General features: G+C 33.2%; 1 protein-coding gene across 5 annotated transcripts; it reads right to left on the bottom strand.

Annotated features, from left to right (window-relative positions):
* Positions 1 to 388: 388 nt before the first annotated feature.
* Positions 389 to 17466, bottom strand: LOC140664034 (cyclin-dependent kinase 4). Of its 5 annotated transcripts, none has more exons than XM_072888736.1 (5): positions 17002 to 17466; positions 2793 to 3505; positions 2291 to 2650; positions 1749 to 1909; positions 389 to 1656 (listed from the first exon to the last, which is right to left on the bottom strand). In XM_072888736.1, the coding sequence occupies exons 2-5, from the start codon at positions 3483 to 3485 to the stop codon at positions 1434 to 1436; spliced, it is 1437 nt and encodes a 478-aa protein (XP_072744837.1). In that variant the 5' UTR covers positions 3486 to 3505; positions 17002 to 17466; the 3' UTR covers positions 389 to 1433. The 5 variants fall into 5 exon arrangements, with proteins under 5 accessions (XP_072744837.1, XP_072744828.1, XP_072744867.1 ...); XM_072888727.1 differs by lacking the exon at positions 17002 to 17466 and adding an exon at positions 13037 to 13649; XM_072888766.1 differs by lacking the exon at positions 17002 to 17466 and adding an exon at positions 11208 to 11319.
* Positions 17467 to 18582: the final 1116 nt, after the last annotated feature.

Raw genomic sequence — 18582 nt, 5'->3', positions numbered from 1 at the left:
CTCATTTTCAGCGTCAAAAGACATCACGTGACCAAAAATAAAAATACCAATTCGTCAATTTTGATCACGTGAACTGTTTTGACGCGTCGAGCGTCAGTATGAAAAGGCATCTTTACTGTTTACACATTCGCGAGCAACATCTGTCTTTGTCTCGTTTTTCATTAACAACAAGGATGAAATAATTTCATGAGCGTCAAATGGAAGGTGTTTTAAGAATTTTAAATTTTTTGAAAATTGTTTAAAATTGAGATATTAATTAATACTTTATTTTTCGATAAAAAAATTCAGTTGCTTATTCAATCCTATGATTAAAAGTGTTTAGAGCAATTGTTGAATCTGTAACGAATATATTAAGGGAGATATGTTATTTATTAAATTTTGACTCGGATTCCTGCATATAAAACTATAAAATTTTTATTTTATGATACAGTCTTCTTAACAATGTACTTACATATCTATTTTTGAAATCTTAATATGCAATAATGCACGTTAAATGAAATAATATAAATATTGTCACTTATTGCTTTATACACGTCGTCGATATTATACATTAATAAAATATATGATATTAATGATCGTATATTAGCTCATGGTACATACAAGATATGGCAGTGCGCTTTCTGGTTTTTTCTGGAAGATTCTAAATCTTTCACACGTTTCTAATGGGTTATATAAAAATCCCAGTCTTAGAAAAATAATTCTACTCGTGGAAAATATACATACACATGTTTGTTACCTTAATGTTATGTCAATTTTATGTTGAACTAAAATTAAATTAGGTATTCGCGGACTACATACATTCGCTTTTATACTTGTAATAAAATTTGTTACAATTATATATGCATCTTACTTAACTTATTCAATTAATGTCATACACGTACAACTTAAGCTGTTAAACACAATAACATGAAATAAAAGAAATAAATTGGAAGTCTTAACATCATTATAAAAAGATGTGAGTGACTAAATATTAAGACGTCATTATGTAAATAAATAACATATCAAAAATAATAATAATTGTCTCATTTTCACATTGTATAATAAAGTACACCTATATAAAAAACTTGTTAAATTAACTTAAATCATGGATTGTTTTGCAAAATTATTACGTATTATTATGTATACATATTTATTCTTAATAACTCAACTGCAAGAGATGAACTATATAAAAATAAACTATAATAATGACTACTGTCAACTATTTAATACAATAGATTTAAACGTTAATTTTAACTGATAATTAAATTTGTAGTATTGTAATGCACAAGCGTGATTCTTAATACTCATATTAGATATTTAATATAATCAACCTATTATTAATAATCTTACAAACTATAACATAATATTCTTACGTATGTTAGAAATATTTCTATTCCTGAATACAGTTACATCAGTCTGAGTTTACTAGTAAATCTAGATAACTTACGGAACAGTCATTGTACATCTTCTTCAGTAATGTATCTGTGTCTTACTGCTTGAGCTGCGGTTATACGACTATGAGGATCAAACATGAGCATACTTCTTACTAAGTCTAGTCCATGTTCATTGAGATCTGGTATTATTGCACTAAGAGGTTTGGGTTGTCTGTATGAAAAAGCTGTCCAACTGAGCGATACATTCTCTGGCCAAGCTTGCTGTGACGGAGTGCCTAAAACTCTAATATGGAAAAGGAAAAGAAATAACGAAGAAAAATTAGAAAATGTAGTTTCTTGAAAAAAGAAAAGAATTAAATTAATTAATTGACTTACTGGAAAATCCTGTCGAGTTGATCACCTTCGCTAGTACCTGGGAATAATGGTTCCAACTTGCAAAGTTCTGCCAATATACATCCCACAGACCAGATATCTACAGGGGTAGCATAAGAACAGCCTAAAAGTACTTCAGGTGCTCGATACCATTGAGTCACAACCTATAATAAAATATCACAAAGCTTTAATGCCAATGTTAAACAATATTATATACAAGAGAGAAATATATTACAGACATAAAACATAAGTATAGTGCAGTTCGAAACAAAAACATCAGTTGTTTTAATATTGTCATATATCCTTATTTATAGATTTAATAATGAAAAATAAAAATTAATGAATTATAAAGAATGAAACTAGAATGAAATGAATTAATAAAGAGATATAAATGAAAATAACAATATTTTTTAATCAATTTTAAATGTATAGCAAATTATTGTAAAATTAAAAATTTAAATCCACCGATATCAGAATATTTATAATCAACAAAAAATACATAATTTATAATAAATTTCATCTGACACTTTTTGTTATTAACATACCACGGAAGTTAATCTCATCTCAAAGTCGTAGGTCTTGGCTAAACCAAAATCTGCGATTTTGATTCTTCCTTCCCGCGTTACTAAAAGATTTTGCGGTTTCAAGTCTCTGTGTATTATTCTATGGCTATGTAAGAACTCCACTCCACACAATATTTCTTTCGACATTTGCCTCACGAGATTCGGCGGGATGTTTGATTGTGGAGAGCTATCTCGGTAATTAGCTATGTAGGAAGCGAGATCTCTTTCCACGTGTTCGAACACCAACCACAAGGTGAGACCACGATCCAGCCTTTCGGATTGTTCACCATCACCCGATGGTAAGTGAAGATAATCTCCTTGGCAGACATCGAGTAATCTGACCTGAACAAAAGAGACCAAACTTAAGTCTTTAATAAAAAAAGAAGAAAAATTAATATTAATTTTTTTTTTTTTTTTTTTTTTTATGTAAGATTGCAACATTTTGATATATTGCATATATTAAGAGAGATTAACTAATACTCACAATGTTTGGATGTTCATATCGTTCGAGCGACTTTAAAGCAGCGATCTCTCTTAGTGTGGACATAGGTAAACCATCATCTGTCAAAGGTACTCTAACTTTCTTAAGCGCTACAATTTGACCACTGGCCTTATCCTTTGCTTTGTACACTGTGCCATATGCACCGTTTCCGATAAGGGACAAGTCTTCGTACGATGCGTGTTCGCGCAGTGTAAAGCTCTGTACAGTTGTCTCGCATTTTGGTCTGGAAAGAGCAGAGAGCTCGCCGCTCTGTTCGCTGTACTTCATTACAATGGATTTCAGGGTACCGAGCTGTTCTTCTTTCGAAGTACCCGGGATCGCTTCGGTCGAGATCGTCGCGATGGCTTTCTCTCGTTTGGAGATCTTTGGATCCGTTTGCTCGGTCGATTTCGATGATGGTTCATCGATCGAACTCCATCGCTCGGACGCTTGTCCCGCTTGTTCTGCAACGTCCGAGAGCTGCTTTTCCTCCTCTTCCTCTTCCTGGACGAGCACAACTTCCGCCTGTAAAGATATCTCACTCGTGGACGGTGTTTCGGTACTTTCTACCTCTGTTAAGTGTTCTGCGGACGGTTTGTCAGATGATGTTTCAGATTGTTTGGATCTTTTTGGAGCCGTTGGCGTCGATAGATCTGGTTCGAGCTCTGTGCTCGAACGTCGTGATCTACCAGCCATCACAACATCTCGACTTCTACCTGAAACAATAATAAATTTTCTCATTAATATCGATAGAGAGAGAGAGAGAGAGAGAGAGAGAGAGAGAGAGAGAGAGAGAGAGAGAGAGAGAGAGAGAGAGAGAATTAATTAAACTGAAAAAATATAATTAGTCCTTTTTATTCTGTTTTTGTTATTGAAGCTATTCTTGACACATAAGGCAGAATTTGAAAATAATTTGCTAATAAGTTTCTAGGAATTGATATACATTAGAGTACATTAAAATAAAGAAGATAAATAAATATTTTCAAATTATATTTATAAAATTAAAAGGAATAATATAAGAGAATAAATATAAACAAGTATCACTTTTTTTTTCTTAATAAAATATATTTTTAAGAATAATACATTTTCAAGATTGATATAATTTTGAGAAATTTAATGATTTTTCATGTTTTTTTAAATACATTTCACGGTGAATGAATGAAACATCGTTTTTCTGAAAAGCTTCAATAATTTTCAAGCCAAGGATGATTTTGCCAATCACATCTTTTATTAATGAATCTCTGCAGGAACTTAATTTAATTTATTTTCTGAGTAGTAATTTTAATATATTCTTCATAACAATACAAATAAAAAAAAAATGTATATATTGTAAATAGAATGTAAAAAACAGTAATTAGGAAACTTCCACATAAAACCTGAGTCTCTCAATATTTCTCGCTGATTCAGATATACACTGTCCGATAGATTCATATCGAGATCTGTAAACGAAGATGTATGACATCTCGGAATCATATATGTATGTGTTTCACGTATACGTCTCGTGTGATGCATACGTGTATTTGTACAGCGACACTTGCGATGCCCGAGTTCGCGGGTATATAAGACAAATATAAGTACGGTTCTCTTTCTTTCCCTCTTTTCCTCCTGCTCTCCGCGAACACGTTTTATAATATTAAAATTTCGAGACGGTACCGCAAGCGACGCGCGATCGTGACGGGCCGTCTGCTACGTGACATCTGCACCGACACCTGCGTTCATATAATAGCCCGCTCACAGGCCGGCTTTCTAGAACATCTTGTAAATGCGAGAGGGAAGCCCTATAAACCTACCCGGGGTCCTTGCCCCTTCATTTTCTGCGTTTGGATCAAGCGATAATTATTGGGTACTCGGTGGTATTTCACCGGAAATGCAAATACGATAAATAGATTTGAATTACAAAAAATGAATTATGAGTTTTAATTATTAATTATGAACCGACGAGGAAAGATAAATTTTACGACATTCGTATTATTTATATATAAAAACTGTGTGACGAGTGCATCGAAAGAAAAAAAAAAAAAAAAAAAAAGGAGGTCGGAGATACATCTTCGTTGTACGAAGAGATACGGAGTTACGCTTTGCATGTATGCGCGATAGGGGAGATTCGTGACATATAATTCAAACGGTTTTAAATTCGGCCGGATGTCGAAAAAGATACCCGCGACTTTACATCCAGAGGAAATAATAAACCATGCGCTGTTATCACTTCGTAATTCACTCCCTTTTTCTTAGTAACATATGGTCGTTATTAAATACTAGTTGTGAGAAAAATCGTTAGGTTCCATAATATAACATCAACACAAATAATTAATTCAACAACACATTTCTTTATATTTTATGAGAAATTTAAATTTTGTTTTGTTTACGTACGTAAGATTTACGTACAATTGATAATCTCATTAAAAGCACATTTTTGATATATTAATATCAAATATAATGTTAAATAATTCACATTAGTTTTATAAACGAACGTTTCACAGACGGATGTACTCTCGTGCTTTTGATTAAATTTCTCTATCAATTTCCTCTTGCGATAAGAAATCATTAACTAGAAAGCTAGGACGGAAGGAAGAAAAGAAGGAAGAAAATAGCAAAGGAATGAAGCAAGGACAAAGTTTTTTTTACATCGTAATAACTTTTTTTCAGAGATTTTTGGTGTGAAATTAGAGAAAGGAAGCATTTTTGACATAAATTTTTCGACAAAACCGTCGTGAAAATCTCAGCCGATTATTTGTCGTGAAATGTAAGAAAACAAAGGGAAAATATATGGACACGTTTCTTTCACGAAACTAGAGAAAAACACGTTTTTGTTCTCTAGAAGAAACCAGCAGCTTTGTATGTACAGAACGCGTTTCCATGCGGCATTATCTCAAGACCACCTTCCTGGAAGAGGCAGATGTTTCTATGGTTTCGTTGGACGCCGAGAAAGAGAAGCGAAGACAACGAAGTGCAACGTAAGAATTTTTCTTTTTTTTTCGTGAAACAAAAATGGAAGAATGTACTTGTGCGTTATGTTCTTAATTGCTTCATATTTACTTCCATTAGTGAACGCAATAATATATATATATAGTACCGACAACAATTCATTTTTATTGATAATATAATCTATTTGCGTGTAATTTCTATAACAAATACAGATTCTACATTATTAAAAAACTTGAGAGAGATATACTGCATGTTGTCCCACCAATAAGCAGTATTTTTGTGTAAAAACGATTCTTCATTAACACAAGTAAATAATTTTAATTATAAATGAACGATAAGAATTTATTCCATGTTTTCCTACAACTACGAAAAATATGTATTTAATAATTTATATATAGCTTATATAGACTTGTGATTTTATTTTATGGCACACGTGATTATATCTGTTGCCGTGAATCTTTTTTTTGAAACGTGACTTTTAATAAATTAAATTCTCTTTTTAAAAATGTAAAGTTTACGCTACAAAATGCTATGTTAATGAAAGTCTTGCAGTTTTCTTTTAGCGTCTGGAAGAAAGACAATAGAAATCTCTTCTTCGAGAGACCTTCGTTTTATTATTTGCAGATTTTGTTTTGTCGTTACAAGAGAGACTTAAGAGAAAGTAAGAGAAGATATTCTTCTACATTGTTATATTCAGGGCCACATAAAAAGGATGAAAACATGACTCAAGAAAATTGACAGCACAGATGGAATATGATAAAAAGACTTCTTTTTATAGTAAAAAGATAAACTGACAATGCTTGTATATTAGATAAATAGTATGAATATTCAATAAAATATAAAAAAAAAGTTTTAAACTTGATTTAATATTTGATTTAATATTTACATTTGCAATATATGCTTATAGACTTGTGATTTCAAGACACGAAATTGCAGTATACTCGTGTGGAAAAACACCACTTCCGTCAGGAAATTAGATAACGTAAGAACCTTCGAACATTAAAGTGTTTGAGTTACTCAATCTTCTTATCGAATTGCTTGACGATATACATATACAAGCCCAGCATAATTTCAGTCTATTAATAAATCCGAATTTTTTTTTTAAGTACGAAGGTAAGCAATCTCAGTACATGTATGCCAATTTATTTTAAAAGAAACAAATATACAATTATCGACATATTTTTCTTTGTACTTTGAGGCATAAAATATTAAGGATAGAAAAATAATCAAACGACGTCAAAACCTAAATTTTTACAAAAATAAATACGCGTCCAAGAACCATTTATTACATAAAAATTATTACAAAAGTATTAGAAAATTATAAAAATTATTTCACTTCTATTTTTGTATCTCTCGAAAAAAATAAAATGAGTGCGTGACTTATATCTTAGCATATCTTCAATAAAATATTATCGTATTATATTTCTCTTTCTTTCTCTCTCTCTCTCTCTCTCTCTCTCTCTCTCTCTCTCTCTCCTCATATGAAGAAAAGATTACTCATCGAAGTCTTTGATATACAGCTTATCAAGTTCCTCGACAGAGTTATTGAAATTTTAGGTCGCGCTTCCGTGGCTTCCGTAAAGTTACACGTGTTACAATGTTTACGCACTATGTAGCACGTAGTGTAAGCTACGGAATGGCACGTAAATCATGCGTCGCTTTAATTGCGACGTAATTGAAGCCACATTTACGGCCCATTGTTTACAGAGAGTCCGCGGGGAAAGCATGAATGAACGGCTACACGAGCGTAAAACGCACTTGTGTGCCATTTAATTCGTTATGATCTGCTCTTTTCTTCAGGTGTACCTACTACAAGTTCGAATCTTCTCTCTAATCTCGATAACGTCACGCTAACAATGAGAATTATAGATACTCGCGTCGTTACGAATCTCGTGGTATTTTATTTATCTTCGAGAGAATTGCTTTTTATTTTAGCTATCTCCTCGATAGAATTACTATGTTACTTAAATTTAGGAAACGTATAAAATAAATCAATGTAATTACTTTAAGTATACAAGTTCGATTACTTTATCTCAATTACATCCGGGCATCCAACAGCTACAAAACCTTTCACAAAAATAAAAAAAACAGTTTGATAAAAAATATATAAGATCACTTTTTTCTGTCAACAAAATTGCTACAAATAAAATTACAAGTAAAACTGTGCTATCACGCGGATATAGATAATACAATTTAATTAAATCTAGTAATCAAAAAAATAAAACCCAAGAGAGATATCGTAAGCATTTAAATAAACGTTCAAAGTTTGAATCAAAGTGTTATGTATTCATATGTACGTGAAGATGATGTCTGAAAATGTTTGTTCATCATGTTGACAAGTATCAAGTATTTTCTATTGGCGAAGAATTACAGACTACTATTGCATTCATTTTGAGTTGCAATCAAATTATCGCTTGGTATTAGTGGTCAATTAAATGTCTATAATTGTTGACGAAGAGCAAATATATCGCAGAGAGAGTTTTGATAATTATTAATTAAGATTATTTATTATCTATTTGTGTATTCGAAAAGCAATATTGGAATTTCATTTAGAAATTTGAATAATCGGAATCCGATAAAACAAACGGCAAAAAACGCCGTTCTTCGTGCAGAGAATATTCCCGTGATCGAACGCGGTGACGGTCTAATTAGGAACTCGAATAATTTATGAATACCATGTCGAAGACCCTATCCAATTAAAGACGCTGAAAATACACTCTGAATCCGACGGTGATATTTCCGGGCACTCGTTTGTCACGCTAGACTACCAAACAGAGTAAACAGGACGTCACTGCTTCCAGATTATCTGCGGGATTGACACTACATGTACTCAAGTCTTTCACACAACAAACACTTGCTCAACGCTCTCATTCACTTCTATTTCTAGAACGAAAAGTCAAGCGTGAGTATACTAGCAGAGTACACGCATGTCCAGTGTCGTATATATCGTTTCAATAGCGCCTGAGTGTGAACGATTCCCCAACGAAATATATATTTCTTTCATAGAAAGTAATTTTTTTGTTAAATATAATAATAATAATAATATATATATATATATATATTTATTTACTTTGTAAAAAAATCATGTTTCTATTTTATAAAATCAAAATTTTTTAATAGCAATTATATGTTTATGACTTTTTTTTATATATAAAATTTGTTATATTGTTTATATAAAGTTTAAGGGGATCCAAAATTATCGATAGAACATGAATTACAGATTTTAAAAATCTCTTTTTTGGCTACAAAGATTGATAAATCCTTCTCCGCAATTAAAGTACTTATAAAAACAACACGCGAAGGCTAATAATTTCAGATAAAAATGATAAAAAATTAAAAGATGACAGTTACGTCGTAACAATATTTATATTTAATATAAAAAATTCTACGGTATGTTCGTGCAAGAGATATAGCGTCCGCGTTTGGAATAACATAACAGAATATTAGTAAAGTATTTTAGAAATGACTTCAGAAGCCTAGTAAAAAAGATTTTCAAAATCTGTAAAAAATTACTCTCGTGAGTGTGCGAGATTGAAACACAAACTCACCTCAGACGTAATTTCTAAAAGTTCACAAATATTCCTTCATGCACATCCTAGCAGAAACCTATCTTATTTTGTGTGTATAAATTGCAAAACTTTTATATTAAGCAAATATATTGTCATGTTAGATTAAATTTTGATCGATAATATAGAGAACAGCTTTTGGATCCCCTTAAGTTAAATATCATCTTTTTGAAATCCATAATTTTGAAGATACGAGCTTATAGTACTTTCAAAGTAAGCAAAGTCTATTTTTATTATACACGAGATTGTTGAAATTAATAAATTAAATTTGTTAGATAATTATTTCGCTATAAATATTTTCATATCACTGACTCTCTGATGTCTGTGTAAAGTTCATATAAATACAGGTTATCTGCAAATGTGCAAGTTCATGACGGCTTATCGTGGGAGAATCATCACATTTCTTAGAAGATACGGAACTGCAAGCAATGCAATTAGAACTGTAGTGTGTGTATTTGAATGAATGTGATATGTTACGGTTCTTGGAATATTGTGCAATATAGATTATTCATTAAAAATAAGCTGATTAACAGAATTATTCTCTATTGTTAAAACTGTCATTGATAATATACATATTGAAATGTAAAGAAAATAAAACATTAAATTATCCGATCAACTATAATATTTGTTGATTAATTTCTTTATTAATTTATCAATGCACTATTTTTTTTATAAATATTAAGTAATGAATTTTAATTTCCAAACATGTAAAATGCTACTTATTGTTGAAATACAAATATTAAAAATGAATTATTCACGCATTATTTTTTATTTCCAAAATTTTACGCGACAAGATACTACTGTGTTTGGTTTCGGAAACACCCAATATTCTAACGGTCACGTGGCTTTCTACGTACTACGTACTATCTATGCACATCGTTCGTAAACAAGAGACGCGAAATGCTGATTGAAATACGGCAAACCACCCCCGTCATCGTTTCTTGTCTTATCTTCACACACGCTGAAGTATTCCACATACTTTTTCAAAGATACGCTATCCTGTCAAAATGCACATTTCTCACGATAATAAACATTACGCAATATATTCGGCGATAGATGAAAACGATTGCGTTAATCTTAATGCGTCAAGTCTGAATTAATAAATTAATAAAAACTAATTTTGAAAATTGCAATTGCGATTTCGATTTGAATATAACATGATACAAACACTTGTGACAATATGAAGACCAAGAATATTCGATACAAATAAAACGACAAGATATTTCAATTTATATTTTAAAAAATATAAAAAAAGAGTCAATATAAAACTTAAATGTTAAATATAATATTTAAAGTCACACAAATAAAAAAAATAATTATATAGAAATATAATTTTTAAATATAAATAATGTTTTCATATCGTAATTTACGGTAAAAAATACATTCAAAAAATACTTTGGATCTGCAGAAAGTTGTATTTTCTTTCACTCATAAAAAAAGACTGTCGGTTTATCCACGCGTTAAAGTCCTCGTTACTTAGGAAATATAACTTTATTCAAATTGTCATTCCTTTAATTGAGAATCTACAATCTAAACATCTAGACCCCACCCGAATCTGCAGTTCATCAGCAAGAGAACCCATTGAAAAAATCGTTCCTACTCTCTTAGGCGCGACTTTTCATCGAATCCCCGCGGACGCACGATTGATCAGCATCCGCCACGAAACGTTCCTGTTCAATCGTCGTACAGATTTCGAGCTGGCGGTTTCACACGCGAGACACACGGTGGATCCCCCGCGTTGGCCGCCAACACAAAGAAAATAAAAACTATGCCGAAACCGGCCGCTCATATTTCACCGCGAGCTCTCCTTTCGAAAGGTAATGGGAGACTCGTAGGTCCTCTCTCCTTCTCTCGACGAGTCCGCATCGTCCAAGCAACCCCAAATCCCACATTCCGCATTTATCTACCTACCTACCTACCTACCTACCGATGCTAAAGTGCTGACCTCCCGCGAGAGGAGCGGAACAGCGGGAACCCGCGACGCTGAAGAGGAGGAGGAAGAAGAAAAAATAATGATGATGATGATGATGATGATGATGATAATGATGATGATGATGATGATGATGAAGAAGATGACGAGCTCACGCGGGAGACGGCGAGCGACGAGAGACGAGACGAGACGAGACGAGACGAGACGAGAGCGGACGGACAACGCGCGAGACACACAACACAACCGAAACTGTGTGCACGGCTCCGCGCGCGCCGGAAACGGTATTAACGAATGCCCGGCCCGGCCGGCGAGTGTATACGCTTACACGCACTCGCTCGTAAGCACTCGCGCGAGACACAACGGGGATTATGAGCCGCACACAGGAGGCGACGACACGTCACGCGTACACCGGACCGTTCGCCGCTCGCAACCGCGGCCGACGAATCGTCAGGCTGTATCCGGCGATAGGCGGCACGAGCAGGCACGAGATCCGAGACGGACCGAGCTGTGGGTCAGGCTGTAGAACGGCCGAGCCACGCCGCGTCGGCTTCAACGGATCCGATCAGTTGACGGCGGGCCCTCGAGCTGGCTGGCGGCTGGCCGGTTCTCCAAGGGATTGTTCGCGCTGTGTGTATTATGTTATATATGTATGTACGCGGAGCTGTGGCTTCTGCAGCTGCCGTCTTATTTCCCAGCTCGAGCCACGGTCGGATTATTCCAGAGTAAGCGCACCCCGTCGTCCCCGGAAGGAGGGGATAACTTTCCAGATCTTTGCACTTGGAGTGGGTTTCGTTTTAGTTGATATATGTCTCAACTTTTTTTTTTTTTTTTTTTTTTTTCTTCAAGTTTAAACAATATTTACGATGTTGTATATATACAAGCGTACTATTGAAATATTTTTCTTACCTGATAACATTGTTAGAATGCTCGAAAGTGAAAGATATTAGCCTTTATAAATCGATGTATCTTTATCTAGAGACAATCGAAACGTAATTTGATTAAGCGATTAGAATGAATGTAACCGAATGGCTATAGAATGTTATAGTCTTTGAATTGCGTACATGGGCAAGAATTATGTTGACACATGATGCTATTTATAGATAATACGTCTTTCGCGAGCAAACATGAGGATTCATGTAATCGATAAGTGGAGAAGATGTGTTTTGAATCTTTTACGATGAATAAATAATAAAGACGCCAAGTTTAATCAAGAATTTTGCAATTGTCGTTACGTGCTTGTTACGTTAATGACATTGTAATTCTACAAATATATATTCACTGACGTACGAAACCGGTTGATGTCTGTGCATTATTGATCCAAAATCTTTTCATCTGCCTAATTCATATGCTGTCATATTATATGTATGTATAATGGAAAAGCTATAGAGATATATTAAGATTTACGAGATAAAAAATAGGATGTAAATAGATAAGCGGTATGCTAAAAAAATTCGTGTGTTTTTGACAGTTTATCTGCTGTGATATATAAATGCTCGCAACATTAAAAAGAATAATCAATTCGCTTTCCTTATATATATATATATTTGTATTTCAGGAAAATCTTCCATCTTTTATATTTGACAAATCTCCCTCTCTCTTCTATCGTTCAAAAAAATTACTAATAATATATCAAGTTTTTCAAATATAGATTCATATTTTTTTTTTCCAGTCGATAATACAACCTAACTTCTTCAATAATACAATCTAATTAAAAATTATTCCCTTTTGTATATTATTCTAAATAAATAAAAATTAACCAACAGTAAACAAACTCGCGATACCGAAGAGCAAACAAAATCAATATTCGCCCACACACGTGTACTTACATGTTTATGTCTGCAATCGTGATCTCTTAAAGCGGACGCGGCAAGTCGTTTAAATAGGCGGCGGAGAACGTGTAATTTTTCGTCATCTCGCGTAACCGTAGTTGGAGAAGACGGCGTTCCAAAGATCCAGAGAGAGTCTCGTGTTTGGAGGGACGAGACGGACGTTCCGGAGCCGGAGCCGGAGCCGGAGCCGGAGCCGGATCCGGAGTTCGATGTATACGGTGGCTCGTTCGAGTTACTGAATGGCCGCACGCGATACACCCGGAGTTTATATGAACGAACGCGCGGAGTGAGATTACGATATTTCCCACAGATACGTTCGCGGAAGCGCATGACACGCTTCGCGTGTAGTACCTGCCTTTGATAGAGGAATGTGATTCATGGCGCTCAATCAGCTAAATTCTGGAGTAACACGTCACTCGGTTGAACTTTAGAACTTAATAGTCGATTCTGGATGGCGTCCAAGCTGACGCTATCGGGCGCTTTCAATTGAATTCTCTTCCAAGAAACTGCATACGGAATTTTACATTCTAAATGGAAACTGTCAATCTTTCGAAGTAATTGCCAAATGTTTTCGGTATTACTCTCTTGCCGCGAGAATTCTAAAATTATAATAATGAAAGTATGCGTACAACATTTTAAAAAAGTCTTTTGAAAATATTATGCGCAAATTCGAGAATACAAATAAAAATAAACAAATGCTTGAATTAACAGCAAGTTAATTAAATAATTGTTATTTAGGTTTAAGAAATAAGTATACTGTTATCAAATAATATATGGTGAAATCTATTTAATAGATAAAAAAGTTGAATTGCGTAAAAACGCCAATTACTTACTAAGAAATAAAAGATGAATAATATTTTAATTTCTTTAAGATATTGTTTACTAAACTGATTTATTTAACAAGCGACATATATGTTGTAAAATGTTGATATTGTAATAAAATTTTCTTTTTTTGATCACTCTTCCTAGATAATATGAAGCAAAAGACAAAGATTTAATTGATGTATATTTTCCAGCGCGTATAATCTTACGTCATATCACCTTACTGTCATTATGCATTCATGCAATATTATTACACAGATTAACCGGTATCGTTGGTCATATTTAATATATGTAAAACTATTTTCTCCGCATTTAGAAATGTATCGGAAAATAGTAATTTTCCGCTACTAATATGATGATTATCGATGTTATTACCATGAAAATCTATATATACATATATTTATTTACTATAGAATTATGAAATAATTGTTCCGCGAATGACGGTAAAATCCTGCTAAGCAGCCAAGTACATGCAAATATTCCATAGATACATAAATGATATGAAATACTTTATGTGGATTTGCCGATGAATGTATCACCATCGTTTTGATTCACGAGTTATTATGACGATGATGTGTGATTGTTATTAAAAATTTATAATTAAGATGGCTCTCTCTCTCTCTCTCTCTCTCTCTCTCTCTCTCTCTCTCTCTTTATTAGTCATTGGAAATTACATTATATCTATTATACATATAATGTTTTAAAATAATAAAAAGAGAGACTTTGCTGTCATTATTAAAATTTGTTAGACATTTGATTCTATAATAACGAAAGAAAAAAAATATACGGTCTACTTAATCAGAGTAACTGTTTATCATATCGTCTTTATGTAACGGTAAATAATCCTTTTTTTTTTAATAACATTAACTGTTTGATATTTAAAAAGAAGAAATAACGTCCTATTTGATAAGAGAATATCGTTTTATTAATATTTTTTTTGATATTTGATTTAAAATCTGTCATTTTTTTCTATTAAATAGAAAATCGTTTATGATACGCGATATCTTAATAGTGTATCAAACAAATGGAATGACCCGTTTGTCACAAAATATAATATTAGTGTCGTTATGTCGACACGATGCTGCATGCATATTCCCGGAAAAATTAACGGCATTCGTCATCCGCGCTTGACACTATCACCCACGAGTGAAGGAAACACGGCGGTCTCACGACACGAAACAACCAAGGACCCTCCGTTATTTCAACATCTACACGTGTCGTAAAAATCGCGCTTCGCGAATGCATAATCCTGTCACGCTTTCGGGAGATGAGAAAGCTGTCGAAAAAGAAATGGCTCTGCGAGAAATCCTGCACTCAAAAAAATAATCTTGCAACTTCAACAAAAATGTTCTAGGTGTAAAAAATTAACTGAAACAGATAAATTATTAGCATATACTCTGATACTACGTATATTTTGTACTTCATCAATTTAAATGACAGAGACAGAATACGAAAGTAAGTCTTATTAAATATGTATTATTGTATAAAATTATTGATCGTTAATTAACATTGCATTTAATATATTTAATACAGTACGTAATTTTAACTCGATTTTTTATTTTATAAAAAATATTAATTTAGTACGAAATATCAATATATTTCAGTTTTTTTGCGATTGGTAGAGCATACTCTGCAACAAATATGTTTAATAGAATTGATGGGGTGTACGATAATTGTTTGCAATTTAGGATATTGCATAATAATGGTTTGTAATTTATTCTATTTTCTTTAATATCTGTACTATTAATTAAGTGTAATTTAGACAGAAAATTTTTCTGTGATGCCTATCTTTAAGGCCTATTGTCAAGGACAATTATATTTGTCATTAATATTTGGCAATGGGATCTAAATTTTCTACAGGTATTGCTAGAATATTGCTGCTATAAATTCTATACGTGACAAACAATATTCCAACAGATACAAAAAGTAGCGATAAATTTTAATTGAACCATCTAGAAATCTATTTACATTAGCAAAATATTTTTTTGACTGTGTGGAAAGACTTCTCCAAAGCAATTTCTTATATATTATATATATATATATATGTATATATTTATGTGTGTGTATGTGTATGTATATATATCTTGCGTGCGCATGTGTGTATACAAATACATATATACGGCAATACACGCTGGCTGCTGGACGATTTAAAGGCGCGATATCTTATATATGTATATACAAAGTAAGACTGGGGAGTTCAACAGCCGCGTTAGCATGCAGAGGATGCGCGGTGGTTATGCGCTTTGGAAATGAAGACAGTTTGGAGATGACGGTCGGTTACGAACCCCGCAATCTACTTTGCTGATAAAGTAATAAAGATCTTTTACACACATGATGTTGCTGTACGAAAGACTGGTATATAAACTTTAATCGTATATACATATACAGAGAAAGAGAAAGAGAAAGAGAAAGAGAGAAAGAAAAATGAAAATATTTAAAGAGAGAAATTATAATATAGATAGCCTAATGTCATAATCTCTCTTTAAAGATTATTTGTAACTGCTAAATCATATCGTGATTATACCGATATTAAGATCTTGATAAATTTTAGGCGGAATAAAATTTTTATATTGTATTTAATAATATCTTTATACGTAATCACTCAGATTCTACATACACGACACAAAATTTAATTACTCATTCATTTCAATGAATTTTATTACAGAACGATACCTGTGGCTAATATGTTATTATAACATTAGAAATATAAAATTCTTGAAGCAGAGTTAGCGCCGTCACGATAGAACAGACATCTCACTAAATGTTATACCATTCTAACCACTCGTCTTTATCAGTAGCACAAACACGTGATAAACCTCTTAATCAACCCGTTATATTTACAGACATCCAATTCTATCTCAAACTAAAATTCGAGATAACACACAAGCGTATATATTATCTCTACATCTTTGCGATGCACGGAATTCTTCACGAATTTCTTAATCGATATAAAAATAACTACCTAATTCTGGATCAATCTCGAGTTTAATAAATTTTAATTCGGGAATTAAACGATTTAATCGACAACGATATGTCGCGAGAGACAGACTTCTAGACAAAAACAGCGGTAAAGAAAAGAAAAGAAAAGAAAAGAAAAAAAAGAAAGAAAGAAGGCAAAACAGATAAACAAAAGAACGCACCAGTGCAGCCTCACTGCATCCCCGGATGCGTTCGAAGTAGCGGCCGAGATAATAAGCAGCAGCGGGACGACCACGTGCTTGATGCTGAACGATGTTCGCAGGACGATGTTCCTGGCAGATTCGTCGATCGTCATCACGGCTCGTCGTCGTCGTCGCGAAAACGGCGCCAGGTAGCCGTCGTCACGTAGCCTCCTGTCCTTCTCTCTTCGCGAGGAAGAGGCCCGAGAGTCGGTCTCTCTTCTCTCACTCGCGGCGACGAGTGCGTTGCGCGTTCCGAAACATGAATGGAATGCTTCCTTCGGCGAGCGATGCACGCAAGACGACTACGGGTCCGGAATGGAATGGGCCGGAAAGTTCTGCGGCTGGCCAGGAATGGGCTCGACACTCGCCGGGCCCTTTGCAGGGCACGGTGCAACATCAGGACCGTAGCTATTTCTTGCGCCCAATTGTATGCATCTTCAAACACACGGTCAAGTATTGAGTGTATGCGAGTATTGAAATCTTAGAAATAGAAGTGTTTTATTTATATATGCTATAAATAATGATAAAATAGTAGAAACATGTGTGTAGAATAAAACTTTACTTACATTTGGAATTATTCTTAGAATTCTTTTTTATCAAACAATATAAACGTGCCACGTGAGTTATAAAATTACCGTGAGCAGAAATAGCACAGATTCTCGTTAATTTCTAGCAATTTTGTGGCAGAGACTTCTTCAATCTGGAATTTTAGAGCACGTTGTTCCTTCTGTACTAAAATATGCATTTTACGACATAGGAATGAGGAACTTTTACTTCGTAACGTGTGCGTGTAAGATACACAATATTTAATTGGACACCCGTCCGTATTTCTATTGGCTTCTCGTTTGCATTTGAATTTCCGGCGTAGAAAAGTATGTCGTTGCACTATCAATACGTGATCGGAATTCGTAGTATAGTAAGGGCAGGACGTTCCACGTCAAAGGTATAGGGTTAACGAATTTGATATGCGTCGTATTGTTAATTGACCTAAATATACATTTAACTTCTTGTAATCTCATTCAATCGCCGAGTATGATTTCACTTTTCTTTCATTCTATGCAAATACATGTTACTAATTATTTAAAAAAAAAAACTATTACAATAATAATAATATATATACAATTTGTTTTAAATATAAAAATATAACTTTACACAAAAAATGTCTGCACATTTTTTAAAAGGTTATATTACTTTAAAAGGTTATGTATATAATGCAAAAATATTTTATATATTTTAATATTATTTTAAAATTATTGAATTAGAATTATATATGTATGTAGATGTATACATTATTATATACACATATAATTTTATAAAATATTTGATTAGTAACATGAAATAATATTTTTTCTTAAAACAAAAAATATATACATAAATAGAACAGAAAGTTATTTTTGTTCTGTGAATGACTAACCCTATATTATAAATATATACATTGATAATTAGAAGATTTTTTTATGTTCGTCATTGTAGTTGTTTGAGTTTACGCGGAATTATCCTGCGTGACGAACCAATGATGCATCTATTTAACCATTCGTTTTCTATATAAGTGCAGTAATG

The sequence above is a fragment of the Anoplolepis gracilipes genome, chromosome 1 (assembly GCF_047496725.1).
Source record: "Anoplolepis gracilipes chromosome 1, ASM4749672v1, whole genome shotgun sequence".
Taxonomy (NCBI): domain Eukaryota; kingdom Metazoa; phylum Arthropoda; class Insecta; order Hymenoptera; family Formicidae; genus Anoplolepis; species Anoplolepis gracilipes.
Note: the sequence above shows the minus strand (reverse complement) of the source record. Positions and strands in the feature narration are given on the sequence as shown.

Excerpts from the sequence above, each read along its gene's own strand:
- LOC140664034 (XM_072888736.1), bottom strand. The coding sequence starts at position 3,485 with ATGGCTGGTAGATCACGACGTTCGAGCACAGAGCTCGAACCAGATCTA. Across the intron at positions 1,910-2,290 it reads AGATGAGATTAACTTCCGTG|GTTGTGACTCAATGGTATCG; the intron begins GTATGTTAATAA and ends ATTTTATTATAG. Across the intron at positions 1,657-1,748 it reads CAACTCGACAGGATTTTCCA|AGTTTTAGGCACTCCGTCAC; the intron begins GTAAGTCAATTA and ends TTTCCATATTAG.